Source organism: Macrotis lagotis, chromosome 1, assembly GCF_037893015.1.
Source record: "Macrotis lagotis isolate mMagLag1 chromosome 1, bilby.v1.9.chrom.fasta, whole genome shotgun sequence".
NCBI classification, from domain to species: Eukaryota; Metazoa; Chordata; class Mammalia; order Peramelemorphia; family Peramelidae; genus Macrotis; species Macrotis lagotis.
The window spans coordinates 265354893-265368427 of record NC_133658.1 but is presented as its reverse complement, the minus strand read 5'-3'; the positions used below and the strand labels follow the sequence as shown (position 1 = coordinate 265368427).

The window sequence follows — 13535 nt, the reverse complement described above, 5'->3', positions numbered from 1 at the left end:
TCAGTTGCTTCAATTGTGTAAGATTCTTTGTGACCCCATTTGGGATTTTCTTGGCAAAGATATTGAAATGGTTTGTTATTCCTTCTCTAGTCTTTCTGACTCCTGGACCAGGACTCTATCTGCTATGACACCTAGCTGCACCAGAAGCAGGTTTGAGGGATAAGAATTATTTTAGATATTTTGAGCTTGAGAAGCAGATAGTCATCCAGACGGATATGTATATTGCATAATGTGTTTAAATAATTCAGAAAAGAAATGAGGAATTATCCAATGACTATTTGTTTTAGGCTTCAGGAATAGCATGCCTTATCCAAGCTAAATTGATCACTTGAAATCTAATCATCATGAAGATTGATTCAGTTTTTGATACTCAATACCTTCTTGCTGCCCTCAGATTCCTCTCTCTTCTGATTGGGAATCTGGTGGAGCAATAAGCTCTTCCAGAAGACTTCCTTAATAGAGGAGTCAGAACTTTTCAGGTAACTTCATTTTTACATCAGTTGTTCCCTTTGTTTTCAAATCCAGGTACATCATGCTCTCAGGCAGGGTATACTTCCTCAGCATCCTCCATTTCTTCCTGCTTTTCAGCTTCCTTTTCTGTGTTGTCATACCTGACTAAATAGTAAACTCCTTGAGGGCAAGGAATGTCTTTCCTTTTCTTATTTGTATCTACACTAACCTATGCAATTAATAAATTTCTATTGATTATGTATATATGGGAGCAGATGAGATCACCAAGGAAAGGAATAGAAACTGAAAAAAAGGAACAGAGATTTAGAAGAGACAAACACTTAAGAGGTTAGAGTAGGAAACTGATCCTGAGGAGATCAAGGAATGGTACAGACAGGATGAGACCTAGGAGAAAATAATGCGGTGGAACACAAGTTTGGAGAGACTGTTCAACTGGAGAGAATGGTTGATGTTAAGGATGAGGACTTAAAAACAAACAGAAAACAGCCATTGGATTTGACAGTTAAGAAATCACTAGTAACCGTGGAGGAAGCAGATTCAGTTTTCCATAGTTTACTGCTGGAATCTACCCAGTGCCCTTCATACCCATTAGAAACATAGTAAATGACTAATGATCATGATGGTGATGCTAGTGGCAGAAGGCAATTCCTTTGTTGCAGTAGAGCAGAATGCAGTAATAGTAGATAGAAGTTCTTTTTATAGTGGCAAAGAACTGGAAGTTGATGGGATGCTCATCAATTGGGGAAAGGCTGAACAAGTTATGGTATAGGAATGTGATGGAGGACTATTGTTCTGTAAGAAATCAAGAGCAATCATACTTTAGAAAAGCATATCGACTTGTAAGAACTGATGCCAAGTGAAATGATTAGATCCATGTGAGCATTGTATACTTCAGCAGCAACATTGTGAGGTGATCGAATTTGATGGATGCAGCTCCTTCAGCAGTTCAGTGATCTAGAACTATCCTAAGAGGTCTGCTATGGAAAATGCCATCAATATCCAGAGAAAAAAGACTGTAGAGTCTGAGTGTAGAGCAAAGCATATTACATTAACTTTTACAAACTTATTTTATGCTTTTTTCTTTCTCATGTTTTTTACCCTTTAGATCTAATTCTTCTTTTACAATATGACTAATATAGAAATGTGTTAAACACAATTGTACATGTATAACTGGTTACCAGATTTTTCACTGCCATGGAGAGGGGGAAGTAAAAAAATGTGGAACTCATAAACTTGCAAATGAATGTTGAAAACTACATATGTAAGTAATAATAATTATGATGATGATGATGTAAGTAAAATAATAATAAAATCCTCAAAAAATAAAAATAAATATAAGCAAGCATTTACAAGTGCTTTACTAGCATTATTGCATTTCATCCTCATAACAACTCTCAGTAGGTGTGATAATACTCATTTTATAGATGAGGAAATTCAGAGACACAGGGTTAAATGACTTTCCCAGAATCACATAGTTTATAAGTGTCTGAGGCCAAATATGAAGACAGGTCTTCCTGATTCCAGGTATACTATTCTTTTCACTGTGGTACCTAGATGACTAATTCTCTGAAAATGCATCAAATTAATATGACTTGCCATTTTCCTACCAAATTACTTCATTCCATACAAACCTCTCATGCTTATCTTCAATATTTATACTTTGGTTACCAGTCATTGGAAGCAATACATTCTAGGTGACTTCCACAATGGTAGAGGTGTGGTGCAGAGAAGAATATATCAGATTGGTAGTTGGCCTACCTAGGATCTGACTTCTAATTTTCCTTTCCCTGTATGACCATAGGCAAACCATTTCTTTATTTGGGCCTCAGTTTCCTCACATACAAGATAATTGGAGTTGTATTAGATGATTGTTGAGGTTCCTTCCAGTTGAATCTTTCATTTTCCCAAGTCCCAGAGGAAGAAAGGAAATAAATATTTATTTTCCAACTCATATATGGCAGTTGCACCATGAAACAATTTACAAATATCAGATCTACACAAAAGTTTTGTGAGCTAAAGGCTAGTATCACAGACATTTTATAATGGAAGAAACAGAAACAGAAGTAAAGTGACTTGCTCAGGGTCTCACAGCTAGGAAGTGCCTGGATGGAATTGATTTTAGGTTGTCCTAATGCTAAGCCCAAAGTTCTAACCATTGTATCACCTAGCTTCCTCCTGAAAAGTAAAGTCCAATTTGCTTAGGTGTCACAGTGTTATCTCCCTGCATTATAAGATGACTAAGGGCTACCTAAGTTATTCTCTCCTGATTTATTTTTTTAAACACCATTCAAAGAGATTACCTAAAACTGACTGATTGAAATAGGTGTCAATTTATAAATTGACACTTAGAAATATAATTAAGTGGGTTAGATTATTTGTATCAGTCAGCTCACTATTCCTAGTAAATAAATCTTTTTGAGCAATTGAATGAATATGAGAAGACTTAGTGGGTAAACAAGTATAATGGAGTTGGAATAACACCTAGGTTCAAATCCTCATGCTTTTACTTATTATTATATGTGGAAGAAATTTAGTCATTTTGAGTCTCAGTTTTTAATATGTAACATTATGAGGTTGAATCACATGACATCTAAGATTTTTAAATAAGAATTTTATAAATTCTAGGAGCCTGATGAAATCTCAGTCTTTTATGGCTAGTTTATTTCTGGAAAAATGCTACCAGTGCCCCCTAGTGTCAACAATAAGAGTAAATTTTTTTAGATGATTCTAAGACCTACTTGAAGAAAATATTGAGTATAGAAACAGAAGAGCAGCTGGGTGATATAGAGGACAGAGTTCCAGACCTGGAGTCAGAAATATTCATCTTTTTGAGTCCAAATCTGGCCTCAGACACTCATTAGGTATTATCCCGAGGCAAGTCACTTAACCCTGTTGCCTCAATTTCCTCATCAGTAAAATGAACTGGAGAGGAAAATGTCAAATCACTCCAGTGTCTTTACCAAGAAAATCCCAAATGGGGTCAGGAAGAATTAGAAACAACTTAAAATGACAGAAAGGTGACAGGAACAGAATTTTATATAAAATAATAGCAACCAGTGATGCTTTTCTTTACATATGACTGTTTGGCTTCCAAGAGGAATCTTCACTATAAATCTTTTAAATAATTTATCTCATGATTCACATCAAAAGTAAACTGATTTTTCAAATTATGTACATTTTTGAGAATATATTTCCTGAGTGAAGTGAGAGCCATTTAGGATGATTGGAATTGGAATGTTTGAAATTTGAAGAATACAATCAACATTACTAGTTTATGTGGCCCTTCCTTTTTAATACATGATTAAATTTCATTTGAGTGAATCTCTTCTACATGAAGTGTTGTTCATGATACTCTGATGATTTTTTTCATCTGTTTTTATATCTTGATTTTTAAAGATAGTTTTATTGATATATTTTCTTTTTACATCACCTAAATTTTCTCCTGAATCTCCCTCCCTCAGAATTAAAGTCAGAATTAGGAATTAGAGAGTCATCCCACATCACTAAGTCCTGCTTCCATCCCAGCTCTCACAGTTATCATCCAGGAAGGTGTTCCAGTAGAGAAGAGACAAGGCATCCCCACCAACTGACAACCAACTGCCACACACAGGGCAGTAAGGTTCCCTGAGGGCAGAAGGCAGCACCACCTCCCCTCAGATCCTGATGGAGATGTCCCAGTATCCAAGAATCTTGGGAATAACTATGTTTGTAAACCAATGCCCATTGTCCTGGGAAGCCAGCTCTTGGGAGATGCATCCTGGCAACTGCTTCTGTAGGCATGACAGCCATAGCTGTTGAAACCCAGAACAGAAAGTTCTGTTCAGTGGTTCAGCATTAGAAACTATTATCATTTTACTAGTGGACAAAACATGGTCCTTTGTAAGGACCATGGAGTCATCTCATATGACTTGACTCTGTATATGCAGTTTCTCCCATTAGAATAAGAGTTCCTCAAGAGTAGGGACTGTCTTATTTTTCTCTCTGTATTGTCAACACTTAGCATTGTGCTTCACATGTAATATTACATTCATTCATCCATTCATTTCTTTATAACAAATGTTATAATTTTGATGTTATAATTTAAAGTTTAAACTTCATCTGCATTAATGAGTGTCTTGGACATAACCAAATTTAAAAATACATACACACGTACTGTTTTTTAGGTGGGGGATTCTAGAGTTGTGATTTCAACAGGATTGGAAATGTCCATTGTGGAAACACATTTATTACACAAACCAGCAGCTTTTCTGTGACAAACAGTCTTGAGCTGCTTTAAGGTATTGGAAGTAAGTCACTTGCCCACGGTTATTATGAAAAGAGGGATATGAAGCCAGGTCTTTCTGACTCCAAGACAAACCTCACTACTTACAATCCCAAGTTGCCTCTCCTGTATAGATAAGACATTTTTTAATGCAATCCTATTTACTTTTCTAATTAAAAAAGCTTTAGTTGTCCCATATTGCCTCAAGAATAAATTACAAACTTCATTGTTTGGCATTCACGCTTCACAGGCCTATCTTTCCAGTTGGTTTACATCAGTCCCCTCACCCACTTTATACTTCTGCCAGACTGACCTGTTTGTTGTTCCATCTGCTGCCCCTATACCTCAGGTCTGGAATGCTATTCCTTCTTAACTTTGCTATGGAATCCTGAAGGCTTAGCTCAATGGCTACCTCTTTCAAAAGATTTTTTATTAATTCCTTAATTAACCGCTCATTATAGTTTTCCTCTAAAGTCATTTTGTAATTATTTCTTTTATCTATAACCTGTTCTCCTTTATCTGTGACCATGTTGTGATCTCTAGGCCATCAGTAGAATGGAAGCTCCTTGAGGTCAGGAGTTCTCTCTTTTTTGTATTCATCTCTCTAGCAAAAAAAGCTGTTTATTGATTGGTGAATTAATTGATTGATGATTGACATATTCTCAAAGGTATTTTAATTTCTTCAGTTTCACTGTACAGAGCTCAAACCCCTCCCTGCCTTAATATATGGTTTGGTTTTATGAAAGGAATGACCTGAAACAGCTCATCACCTGGCAACTGAACTACCTTTGATGAAACTTTGAACATGATTAGACTGATCCTTAGACATCAGAGACACATATCTTGGTAAGACCTGCCAGGGCTTATGTTCCATTGGCATATGCTTTGAAAAACTGAGGATTTCCTCATTGAAACAGTGTAGAAGTCCAAGGGAGTAATTACTATGTTTCATTGTGTACTGATACATACTATTATATGTTGTATGCTACATAGCATATGTTCTGTTATATATACATGTTTTATGTTTCATTATGTGTTATTCATGTTATTTATGTGATGTGATATGTAATATGCTATGTAATATAAGAAGAAACATCATATCTTGGAGAGAGAGAGAGAGGAATTAGTTTGGATTCATGAAGACTAGGGTGCAAGTATGGCTATGTTGCTCCAAGTAGTTTTAGTACTCCCAGGTCACCTTCTATGACTGCAAACTAGATAGGAGTTGCCAAGTTTGCATTCTTGGAGGGAGTTTTTGCATTAGGGAGTTACCTGCACAGATAAAATCACTTGTTGGGACAAATGAAAACCACATCATAATTATATTATCACCATCTTTCATCTGTCCTGTTCTGTCATAAACTGAGGTCAGAAAGCAAGTCATGATTCCTAAATGGAAAAGTAGACATGTTAAGATCTCAGGGATTGGCTGACAAGCAACTGAATTGTTAGATGACATGAAACTTAACCCTGATTTTATCTATCCTCCTGGAAGAGTTAGCTACCAGCAGGTGCCAAGAGCTCAGGAGGAACAATTACTAGAAATTCTCATCTTAGTATTTCTCTTTCAATACAAAGGGCTCCTTCACTGTGTCTTGTTGAACACACTGCCCTGTTCAATTGTTTAACCAGCCTTGTGCTTGTTCTCTACTGAATGTTCAAGGAAAACCACATCTAATTATGTAAACATATTGATTTCTCTTTTATGAGCAGAACAATCTCCCTTTTGTTTAGGCTTCGGGGACACTGTAGCTCCTGCTATATTAATTACTCAGATTATAAGAATTTATGTCCTACTCATTTAGAAGGAATAGATCAACCAAAAAAAAGGTTGGACAAAATCAAATGACAGAATCCTTTAAAAACTTGCTGTGTTGGACTGTGATCATAAGTAAAAGGATGCCTGCTCTCCATCCTACTGTGTTTTATTCTAAGTTGCTTCATGACAATCATTGAACTCAGTCACTGTACTCTTATGTCCATCCACTGCCCTTTTACTTAACAATAGAACTTCATTGATATGGAACAATTGGTGAGGTGATAGTTTAAATGGCTGAAAAGTATCAATTATAGACATTATATATGTATATCTATGGTATTAAATGCATATAATATTTATATATGGCACAGCTAGGTGGTACAGTGGATAGAATGATGAGTCTGGAGTCAGAAAGACTTATCTTCCTGGATTCAAATTTGGCCTGAGACACTTGCCAGCTTGTTATGATTCTAGGCAAGTCATTTAACCCTGTTTGCCTCAGTTCCTCATCTGCAAAATGAGTTGAAGAAAGAAATGACAAATCACTCTAATATCTTTGCTTAGAAAACTCCAAATGGGATCTTGAAGAGTTAGACACATTGAAATTACTGAAGAACAACAAATATTGCATATAAGCATGCAGTATTATCATTCCTGTGCAGTAACATGAACTGACAGCTTACATAACATTGATATACTAGAAGATCCTCTGACCTTCTTTTATGACTAAATATCTCATATCATTATTGAATATGTTTTCATATCTATGTAGATTTTGATAAAGCAGTTTTAAAACTTCTGAAAATGTATTTCTGCTCAACAGTAGTTCTGTAGACAATAGAATCTAATTCAAGCAAGAAAGAATGAATGACTTGGCTCAGTAATTCATTATATACTAAGGAGCTACTATATGTTCATGGCTGCCAGGCATCATGAAGAAAAGGTAAAAAATAATTTGGTCTTGCCCTCAAAGAGCTTGTGACCTAATAAAATTTGTTCACAAATACACATTAAAAATGATTAAGTCCATAGGAGAGGTATAAGTAGTGCGCTCATGGGATTTGTAACTGGAAAGAATTTTACATATCATCTCACCCAGCTTTGATTTGCTGAAAAGAAACTGAGGCCCAAAATAGGTGATTTATTCAAGGCCACAGAATAAATGACAGGTCAAAGATTTGAATTCAAACTCTCTAACTGTAGATATTGTGCTCTTTCTATCATAACACATGGATTCTCTTAAAGGGAAGAATCATTTGCCACTAGAAAGATCAGGGCAGGCTTCATTAAGGAGATAAGACCCTAAGATAAGCCTTAAAGGGGAGGGGGGAGTATGTCAACAAGTAAGACTTTATAGTTGTGTGCATGTGTGGTAGAGGAGTAGAGAGGATATCCAAAGTGAAGATGATGGCATAAGATCAGAAATTCTTTTTGAGCTGAGAATAAGACTGGAGAGGTAAAATATGAATGCACACCTTAAAGATAGTTTTGTTTATTTGTTTGATGTATTGACAAAGTATTTTATTCAGAATATTAAAACAACAAAAACAAAAAAATGAGACTATTTGACATGTGATGAAATTCCAATTTTCCTAAAATATTATTTTGTAAAGTTCACATGGTATCTGAAGAGGGTAAGGCCATTTTAAAGAATTTATTTAGAGGATGATTTCTGTTAGCCAAAAGATTGATGGAATCTCCATTTTAGGAAGTACTCATACTAGGAATGCTCATCTTAGACCCGGCTCAACCTATGACTGTGAACTACTTTCCAACCTCTCCCTCAGCATTTTTTAATGCTGGCAATGCTTCCACCTCTATGGGCTCTTTCAGTTGATGAGTTTGTCCTTAGAAGCTTCATTTAAGAAAGTGCTCAAAGCAGCTACTATGTTCACTTCAAACCTAGCTCAATCAATAACTCTCTGAACTACTTTTCCACTATGTTCAAGCAACAGTTTTCAGCTTTCCTTTATTCCTTCACTTTCCTTATTAGAATGTAAACTCCTTGAGGGCAGGAACTCAATTTTTGCTATGCTTGTATTCCTATTGCTAAAAACAGCTCTTAGTATCATGTTGTTTAGTTGTTCACTTGTGTCCAACACTTTGTAACTATCCATGGGATTTTTAAAGGCAAGATACTGGAATGATTTGCCATTTTCTTCTCCAAAGGATGAAGACAAACAGGTTATATGTCTTGCCCAGGGCAAGTAAGTGTTTAAGCTAGTAAGTGACTAAAGCTAGATGTGAATCCAGGGCTTTTTGACTCCAGATCCAAACTCTTACCTACTGAACAATTTAATTAACTCTCCTGGCACAATAATATATGCTTGATAAATGTTCAGTGTAATGATCTATCTACCTATCTACCTACTTGCCTGCCTACATATTTGATAATTAATATGTGTATATGGATAATCCATTATCAAATAATTTGATTAAAATAAGAAACACTAAAATGACATTGAATATAATTTGATTTTTCTTTAAAGATTCAGAAGCTACTTCAACCATGCAATGCCTCAAGGTCATCATCATGGATTTAAATAACACCAATGTAGAAAAATTGTGGTTAGTAGAGAATTCTGTTTGACAACATGTGAACTTTCTTGCAGATACATGCATGTGAATACATATACATCTACACATGAGAGTATAATGTGCCTGGATAATGCATCAATCCACTGTTTGACTCTATAAGTAGTTTTGCATATCAAAAATCATAGAGATTACATAAATTAACCAGGTAAGAACTAGAACAAGATTCTCTAATACTCAGAGGTAGTTAATAATCGTAACAATCTAGTTACCTCCTGAAATACACCTAAGATGGTATTTGCTCCTGTCCATCAGCACAATGTCATTCAGGTTTGTACCTAGACTTAAAGTAATGCTTTCAAAATAAGACGTTTCCTTCCTAGAAATCACAATTAATTGATATTTATTCACTGTTCATGCTGGCATACACCTTAATCGAAGCACTATGGTAGCTGAGAAAAGTAACATATCACTGAAGCTTAAGGTGGAGTCTACAGTGTAAATATGTTTAAAATATATGAAGCTCTTAAAGACATCAGAGCACCTTGTTTCCTTTTTTTATTCAAATCTTACTATATCTTGAATTATTCTGCTTGCAGTATTTAAATATATACTGTATAATAATAATAATTGTATTTATTCAATGCTTTTAAATATTACTATGTTAATTTTTTGAGTCTTATAACAACCCTGTGCCATTATCATTTTCATTTTACAGAGGAGGAAACCAAGGCTGAGAAGTTAAGTTACTTATCCAAGGGAACAAATCTAGTAACTGTCTGAGGCTGGACTGAAATTCATGTCTTAACTCTTAAGTTCCTATCCATTATGCCATTTATCCTACCTACCTACTATAGAACCTAGGTGCCCATAAAATACAATAATGATGGTTTGGGTTTATAAACTTCTGAATCCTTTATACATTTATTATCAATTCCTTTTCTTTAGTGAAAGTAAGTAAGTCAACAAGAAGGATTGAAGTGACCAAGAAAATGACTTCCATTTTACAACTAGAGACCCAGGTGAATTGTACAGAATTGTATAGCAAGCTAATTGTAAATCCAAGACTGACACACTATCTCCTATGGAAAGCTATTTTCATTATACTATGAATAACAATGGACCACAGTCTTGTTTATATAAGATACTATTATAGTCCATTCCTTTGAATATCAGTTTTCCCAATAGTCCTGCATCATACATGGTCAAACCTGAACAGGGTCAATGGCATCCAGGGACAGTTTTATATTCTCCCTCTCCTAAATGTTCCAACTACCCAATAGATAACATAAGAAATGCCTCCCCTACCTAAGGGTGTAACCAGAGGAATATCCTTTTTTAGTATAGGGATACCAAGAAATGTTTTCTCAAAGGGCAAGGTCATTGTTAATTCTAAAATGGTTAGGGACATGCTTATTCCCCAACCAGCTTAGCTTTTTTCAATTACCAGTTATGAATTAATCTAAATGAATTCATCTAAATCTTTTTCTTTTCATTTTTGTAGGAGGTCAGACTCAATAGTGATTTAACTGAAACAACAATAATCTGGGGATCTGACCACAAATTCATTATGAGCTAAGAGTGCAAACATGATTTACAATGGTTTCCAATAAAAGTGAACTTGATCTTAGGCTGCATTAGATCAAGTAACACACCAAACTGTCTATAATCCATTGATCAAAATATATTTGAAGTACAAGGTAAAATTGTGAATATCACAATTTAAGAGAGAAAGTGACAAATTTCCCAAAGGCTTATAGTTTCCTCATTTCATAATGAGAAAATGAAAATAAACACAGAAAACAGGAGCACAAAAAGATTCAGTGTTTTTGCCCAAGATGGCACACTGAGTAAAGTTCTCCTAGATTCCAGTCTCAATTTCCTTCCAATTCACCATACCATGCTAGTCTTCCTCTTTTCCTTCTTGCTGGAGCAGAGCTTCTCAGGGATAGTATGTAGGGGATTCCTGATTTCATGTGAATCCTTTTCCAGACAGTCTACAGTACACTTACAATAATGAGTTCCATAAGCTGCCCTGGTTCTAATGTTTCTTCCTATATTTGGCAAATGAACACATCATATCCTCAACCTCCATGACTTTAAACATAACTTACTCAGTTTTAGTAAAAAGAAGTCCTAATTTTGGTCCTGTCTTTTCTTTATCTCCTATCCTTCCCCTATCTATCCTCCCCCATAAAAACCTAAGATATCCTTTGTCAGACATATAAGTGCAAGTATCCACTATTTTCTTACCAGAGATAATGGAATCATTCAAAGCTTCTTCATCCTGATATAAAAGTGTATCATCCTTGAGTTCTGAATTCATGATCATGTTTTCTTTGTTTTCATCAGACTCTTTAACTGAATTCCGTTTGTTCTCTGAACTGCCATCACAGCTCAGTACATTCTCTTTCTCTTTGCTTCGTTCAATACTGGAGGTCCTGGATGGACGCACATCCACTCGCTTCTTTGGCGACCCTTTACTCTCTCTTCCTTGAAAGCTAGGATTAGAAGATAGCTCAAGTTATATCTTAGCTTAAAGTTTTAAATTTACAATAGAAACAAAACTATGGAGTAGCAATATCCAAACTAAAAATTGGCCACAAATATGGGAAGGGAAGTGGAGAAAGGAACCCAACGCATTCATATTCTTGTCTTTTGATGGAATTGGATCGATCACATCTCAATTTTGGCCATAAGAATGAAAGGTTGCATCCATTTCAGTGATTAAGACATCTTTTTTGATGAAAAGCAAATAAATATCTTATACTTATGTGTATGGAAGGTATCTATTTGATGTTCTTCTGTATTGACCTTAAACAGTTGAGTATTTTTTTTTAAGCCTAGCATATAAAACTATAATTCTAATAAATCCAGGCACAGGAAAAGTTCAATGAAGATTGCAAAGGAAACTTTATTAGATTTCTCCAACTGATAAAAATGTAATTAGGGAACCAAGAAGTAAGATCTCCTTTGCTAATCTTGAGAGTCTCCCTCCCTGAAGAAGCCAGGTAACATCGGACACTTTCTGATATAAATCCTTGGCATTTTGGTGAAGTGAATTGAGAGCTAGTCTCAAAGCCTAGAAGACCTGGGACCAAGTCCTGCCCCCCCCCCCCCCCCCAGTGCATACTGACTGGGATTCCTGCAAATAATTTATTCTTCCAGGGGTCTGGACAGCTCTCTAACATTCGACATTGGTTAGAAGACTGGTAAAAATTTTTGACTCTCTTTGGAGTTTCCTTCACTATTGTTATCTCAGGTTAAATCACTATTTTTATCCCTATCTGTAAAATTGATTCCATAGGAGTGGGTCAGGGCACCCCAAGCCTATTTCAGTTTTGTTGTTCCCTTTGGGGTATTAATGGTAATTGGTACCTTCCCCAAACACACAAGAAACTTCCTGACTCTAATTTGTCTGCCTATGCTCCCAATTGTTCATTTGTGTTAAACTTCTGTGTTCTCCAGATATTGGCATATAGTTTCCTCTTCCCTACCCAGTCCCTTCTCGCTCTTGATGACATTTGTAATCATCTTCCCTTTTTCTGACATCCTCTTTTTCCTAGCTAGTGGAAGGCCATACTGAATATTTAAAGTAATCTGAAAGCCAAATTGCCTAGGAAACACTCAGTCTTCATCTAATTTAAAATATACTATATACTTGGATATACTTAAGATCTTCCTCAGATGACTTTTGAATTAAACTTTCTTACAAGCAAGCAACTCTCAGCCAACTATTTGACATGAGTCATTTAATTTTTTATAGAATTTGCTGAATCCCTGTTTCTAATGTAATAGTCTTTACTCCTTAACACATTTACCATCACTGATGTTTCTTTTATTATTTACCTATTATGGGTAATGAGCCACATTATAAAAACCAGTTTACCTAACTTTTTCCCAGATCAGGCTTTTATTGCTTTGAAGACATTGGTCTACCACCAAGTGTATTATGGAAACTGCTTGAGCATCCTATTCTTTTTGCAAGGGTCTTTTTTGGAAGTATCCCCTCCCCTTCCCCTGAAAAAAAAAAGTCTTGATGAATTGAAATATCCTTACCTATCCTGACGGTGCTTAGTTGCCAGAGCTCGATGTAGTTCCTCGATAACTCTGCTAGGAGGCAAGGGCCTATGGACAGCAGTGAGATGAGGGGACCCTGTGGGTGTGGAATGTTGTCCTCTAAGGAGGGGTTCAGAAACTTTCTGGCCAGAGGCTTGGAAGAGGGTAGCTTGTCCTGAGATTTGGGAGGAACCAACAACAACATAATTCTTCAGGATTGTGGAAGGAGGGGATTTCACTGAGACATCATCCGGATCACTCCCTGCTGCAAAAGAGGAAAACAAACAGAAATACAATCCTAGCATGCAAAACCTGCTGTTTTGGGGGTATGGGATAGGTAACATTCAAACTAAGAAGTGAGCTGCAACCCCTGCCTGCCTTACAGTTCTAAATTGCCAAGTAGCAAATGCATAATCTTTCCAACCAAGGCAACCAGATGGAGAAGCAGGG

The 13535-nt window shown here is 35.9% G+C and overlaps 1 protein-coding gene across 4 annotated transcripts in view; it reads right to left on the bottom strand.

Moving 5' to 3' along the window:
* Window positions 1-13535, bottom strand: part of PHACTR3 (phosphatase and actin regulator 3) — a 319965-nt gene that overhangs the window by 80661 nt on the left and 225769 nt on the right. For all 4 annotated transcript variants that reach the window (XM_074210374.1, XM_074210373.1, XM_074210376.1 and 1 more), the window contains 2 exons: window positions 13086-13350; window positions 11280-11527 (listed from right to left, as the gene is read on the bottom strand). In XM_074210374.1, the coding sequence (XP_074066475.1) occupies window positions 11280-11527; window positions 13086-13350 (513 nt within the window). The remainder of the gene's footprint in view (window positions 1-11279; window positions 11528-13085; window positions 13351-13535) is intronic.